The following is a 5,152-nucleotide window of genomic DNA, read 5'->3' as shown; positions in this document are numbered from 1 at the left end:
TAAATATAAATATAAATATAAATATAAATATAAATATAAATATAAATATAAATATAAATATAAATATAAATATAAATATAAATATAAATATAAATATAAATATAAATATAAATATAAATATAAATATAAATATAAATATAAATATAAATATAAATCAGAACTAATCTCAAATAACCCCCAAGTCAAGATCTACTTTGTCAACTATATTTTCAAACTTATTTCTATTTAAATACTCAAATATTCTGAGATCTGAAAATTAAATATTAATCTATAATACATCACACATATTTTCTAATCTCATATGACAACATATTTCAGAAACAGTACCATAGAATAAACAGCCTCCCGATCGACTCCCCATATAAAAACTTACACAATCAGTATCTTTTCTTCTAACCATATGATTTACTTGACCCATTCCCATTTTAAATACATCCACACCACAATTATTTTTTCCTACCCCTACCAAATCCGCTTTAGCCCATAGCTGACATCCACCATAATTAATTAACCATGTTCCTACCAATCGATCCCATCTTGCTCTTCCCCAACTAAACCAAGATGCTTTTCCCCCGCCGGAAATCCCCGCCGAACATGCGGTCATCGGAGCCCCTCGTCGCCAAGCAAACCGTCTCCTTTTCCGCCGGCCGGAAGCCCAACGGCCTCATCTCCGCATTCGCCGTCGTCCTCTCCGCCCTCCTCCTCGCTACCTTCATCTACAACATTCATTTCGCCAAGTCAGCACAACATTTCGTTGTTCGCTTTCCCGCACAAACCCGAGACCAGGATGCCAACAGCAGCATAATTGCCGTGAAGGAGAGGGAGAAGGAGAAGGCTTTTGTGGGCGTGCCGGAGAGCTGCGACCTCTTTACCGGCGAGTGGGTGTATGACAACGTGACGCGGCCATTATATAGAGAAGAAGGGTGTGAGTTTCTGACGGCTCAGGTTACGTGTATGCGCAACGGCCGTGTGGATGACACTTATCAGAAGTGGCGGTGGGAGCCTCGGGATTGCTCGCTTCCGGAGTATGCATCTCTTTGTTAATTATGCTAATTTTTTTTTTCATGGAATTGAGGAGGAGAGGGTTGAGTGATAATTAATTTGGGGTTTGGCTAATTTTTACGTTTGTCTGCCTTGAGATTGGGGAAAGTGTGTCAGTTCATTAAAAAGGATTGCAATTATTTTTAATGGAAGGATTTTCAAAGTTTTTGATCAAGACCTATATAAATGTTTTTAATATCGGGCATTTACATGGACCACCCAATTTCTAGCTGTTATATGTCTAAAACTTCAATTCAACTTTTTTTTTTTTTTAATACATTTATACCATCTAAAGCTTGCGAAAATATTACATTAGTACTACTTCTTAATCCTGACGTAATTTGTGTCTAGAGTCCAATAATGAGGTATCACATGTCAAGTGGAATCACTGTAATGCATTGAGATTAGTCAGTGTTAAAATTTGTGAGACCTACTTGACACGTGACGCCTTGTCATTACACTCAGGATGCATATAGAGTCCTGATGTAATATTTTTTCCTAAATCTTTTATATCAAATCTAAAATATCAGCATTTTAACCTTTGAAAGGAACATCTCTTTCATTTAAAGGTAAGGTAATAAGAATATAAAAATTAAAATTTTGATGTTAGATATGTAAATACATAGAAATTGAGTGGCATAGATACTTGTATATATATATAAGTAATTTTAAAATCATGTTTTTTAGTAAGTTTTTACATAAATAGCTTGGGATTTGAAGGTTTGATGCAAGGCTAATGCTGGAGAAGCTGAGAGGGAAGAGGCTGATGTTCGTTGGTGACTCGTTGAACCGGAATCAGTGGGAATCCATGGTCTGCCTAGTGCAGTCCGTCATCCCTCCGGGGAAGAAAAACCTTATTAAAAACGGTTCCTTTAACATTTTTCGAGCTGAAGTAAGCACATCATTCTGTGCAGTCAGAACACTCTGTTTTGAGTGCAGTACATGGATCACACATTGATTTTATAGGGAGCATTATATGATTTTTAGGGCATGAATCCAGAGATGGATGCGGGATAGTCGAGGTAGACCCAAGCTGAACCGGCATGATTATCTAGAATAATTGATTAGCATTGTTTAATAAATTGTATATGCTCAATATACTTTTGATTTAGGAGTATGATGCCACTGTAGAGTTCTACTGGGCGCCGTTTCTTGTGGAGTCTAACTCAGATGATCCCACAAAGCACAGTATTCTTGAGCGGATTATTATGCCCGAGTCTATTGAGAAACATGGCAAGAACTGGTTGGGAGTGGACTATCTCATCTTTAACACCTATATTTGGTGGATGAACACGATTACCATGAAAGTATTGTGAGTACTTCATAAGTGATCAACGGAGCTCTCCTTGACATTATTTTTTCTCACCATAGAGTGGCTCAACGTGTTTGTGTTATTGCCCAACTTAAAGTCTCCCACCCTATGTGTGCGGTCAACAAAGCTCCCCTTAACATTCTCGTTGCCTACTTTGGAGTCTCCCAACCTATTTATGCAATCAAATGAGCTCTCCCTTAAGCATTGTTGTTGCACTTTACAAAGGAGATTTTTTGTGCTTCAAGATGGTAACTTCTATGAAATCCCACCCACCTAAAAACACGAGAAAAATCAAGAATCTCGAGTATACAATTTTGTTGTTGGGGGATGACTTGATGTTAATCCAAAAGAAATTTTACTTCTTGAATGATATGATTGTGAAGTTTTATGTCAAAACCGATTGAGCATATTCTCATCCCCCAACATACATTTACATTTATGTGGGAGGGGGGTTGCAATTTCTGAAAATGGTTGGAGTAAGTATTTCTCAGTTTTTTTGTTAGGCAATGGAAATAATCATCAAGCTGAATGTGTTTTAAAGGGAATGTGATTTGAAGGTGACACTGAAGATTTTTGCTTAATTGGGCAAAACTTACTACTGACGAATGTGGTTGCTTTTCTTTTTAAAACAAATAGTTGGATTTTTGCACAAAGAATCATGTAATACAATGGTCCATGAGATTTTTCTAAAAATGATCGGAGTCAGTATTTCTCAATTTTTTTTGTTGAGCAACAGACATCAGGAAAAATGTGTTTTAAAGGAAATGTGATTTGAAGGTGACACCAAAGATTTTTGCTTAACTGGCAAAATTTACTACCGACGATGTGGTCGCTTTTCTTTTTAATGCAAATAATTGGATCAATAGTTGGATTTTTGCACAAAGAATCATGTAATACAATGGTCCATGAAATTTTTCTTAGCAAAGAATGATTAGGGATTCCACAAGAAATGGGAGAAACTAAAGCAATTACTAATCGTGATTCTAAGAAAATGTGTTTACTCATAAGTGCACCAAGGTCTAGGAAGTCGGGGAGTTTATGAGTAGATGTAAAATTTCATTTTTATGTATTTCTTTAATCATGTATTTCTTTAATATGCATGACAAAGAGTTGTTTGATCTATATGGATAAAACAATGGATCTTTAAATGAGGCTCAACCTTTTTTTGAGAGAGTGGAACTTTGATTTTGTCAAGGTTAAATTCCTCCAAAGCAAGTGTAAGTGTTAATATGATTTTGTAGCTATAGGATTTGAGGTTCTAGAATCTCATCTGACGTAGTGTAGGACAGAGCTATCAATGATAGTGAATTTCTTTTCACTACAACATGAGCACTCAGAAGTGTGATGTCACCAATAATCAAAATAATCAAGCAAAGTATGAAGCTTTGATTGCTAGGCTTCGACTGGCGTATCAAATAGGTGCTCGGGATTTACTAGTTAAGTCAGACTCATTGCTGCTCGTAAATCATGTCAATGGAAAATTTGAGTGAAGAGAGGAATTAATAGTTAAATACTTCACCAAGAAAAAAAGGGAAATTAGATATATCAAAAACTTCTGAACAGAGCATGTTGTTCGGGAGGAGAATCATGTCGTTGATATCCCATTCAAACGCGTTTGTTTGGGTGGAATACCCATAAAACCTTCTCAACCGAGAATTGAGGAGCCTAAGACCATTGAGGCGGCGGTCGAAGGAACAAAAAGTTGGATCCATACATCATCTATTTGGAGGCTGGGAATATATCAGAAGACGTTATAAACTCGAGACATTTCAAAATCAAGGTTGCATTATATCTGATGATTGAAGGAAACTCTTCAGGTCATTGGTCACTTCAGTGTACTTAAGGTGTTTGAAGGAACATGAAGCACAGGATACTTTCCAAGAAGTACGCTTTAGAGAATGCGGTAGCCACTAAGGAGGTAAGACTTTGGCTTATCGTGTGCAACGACAAGGTTACTTCTGACCTATGCTTAGGAAGGATGCAGAGGAAGTTTCAAAGAAATGCAAATAATGTCAGAAGTATACACCTTTGCATAGATAACCAACACGAAACTTCGGCTGATCTCTAGCTCCTGGTCGTTTGTCACTTGGGGGTTGGACATCCTAGGTCCATTTCCTCTATCAAAAGGCTAACAAAAGTTTCTCTTTGTAGTGGTCGAGTACTTTTCAAAGTGGATCGAGGCTAAACTATTCACTTGAATCACAATGGAGGCATTTGTTTGGTCAGATCTTATCTGCATATATGGATTGTCGTTAGTCATCATTAAGGACAATACGAATCAAATTTCAGAACAACTAGTGTAAGATATTTGTGCAAGTAAGGGAATTGATCTGAAATTAGCTTCATTTCACCACACTTAAATGAATGGGCAAGCCAAACCAACAAATAAGATCATTCAGACTTTCTTAAGGAAGAAAGCCAAAAAAGAGAATGGGAACTTGGTAGATCTACTCTTGTCAGTATTTTGGGCTATTCGAATGAAACATTTGATGATGACCAGTTAAACCCATGCATGTTGACTCATAGGATGCAAGCAATACTATCTGTCAATTATAACCATCATAGCCAAAGGGTCTCACTGCTTCTTAATTCACCGAGAAGAGTTTGGCTGAATAGTAGGAAGCTAACAATGAGGGACCAATACTAGCTCTCAACCTCAAAGAAGAAAAGCAAACCAACTCAGCTCTTTGGCATGAAGAAGTGAGAAGGCAAACCGCTCGGTACTTCAACAAACATGTTCAAGAGAAGATATTCTTTCCAGGAGCCACTCGTGGACAGGCGATCACAAGCTAAATCAAG

The 5,152-nt window shown here is 37.1% G+C and overlaps 1 protein-coding gene across 1 annotated transcript; it reads left to right on the top strand.

Moving 5' to 3' along the window:
• Positions 1 to 348: 348 nt before the first annotated feature.
• Positions 349 to 2,353, top strand: LOC110029947 (protein ESKIMO 1-like; the record flags this gene model as incomplete). The annotated part of the gene is given in 3 exon segments (XM_020732448.1): positions 349 to 1,025; positions 1,762 to 1,933; positions 2,154 to 2,353. Coding segments are annotated over 3 exon segments (836 nt in total), but the record flags the coding sequence as incomplete, so codon positions are not given.
• Positions 2,354 to 5,152: the final 2,799 nt, after the last annotated feature.

The sequence above is a fragment of the Phalaenopsis equestris genome, unplaced genomic scaffold, assembly GCF_001263595.1.
Source record: "Phalaenopsis equestris unplaced genomic scaffold, ASM126359v1 Scaffold000615, whole genome shotgun sequence".
NCBI lineage: Eukaryota > Viridiplantae > Streptophyta > Magnoliopsida > Asparagales > Orchidaceae > Phalaenopsis > Phalaenopsis equestris.
The sequence above is the reverse complement of the archived record's forward strand: the minus strand, read 5'-3'. Positions and strand labels throughout refer to the sequence as shown.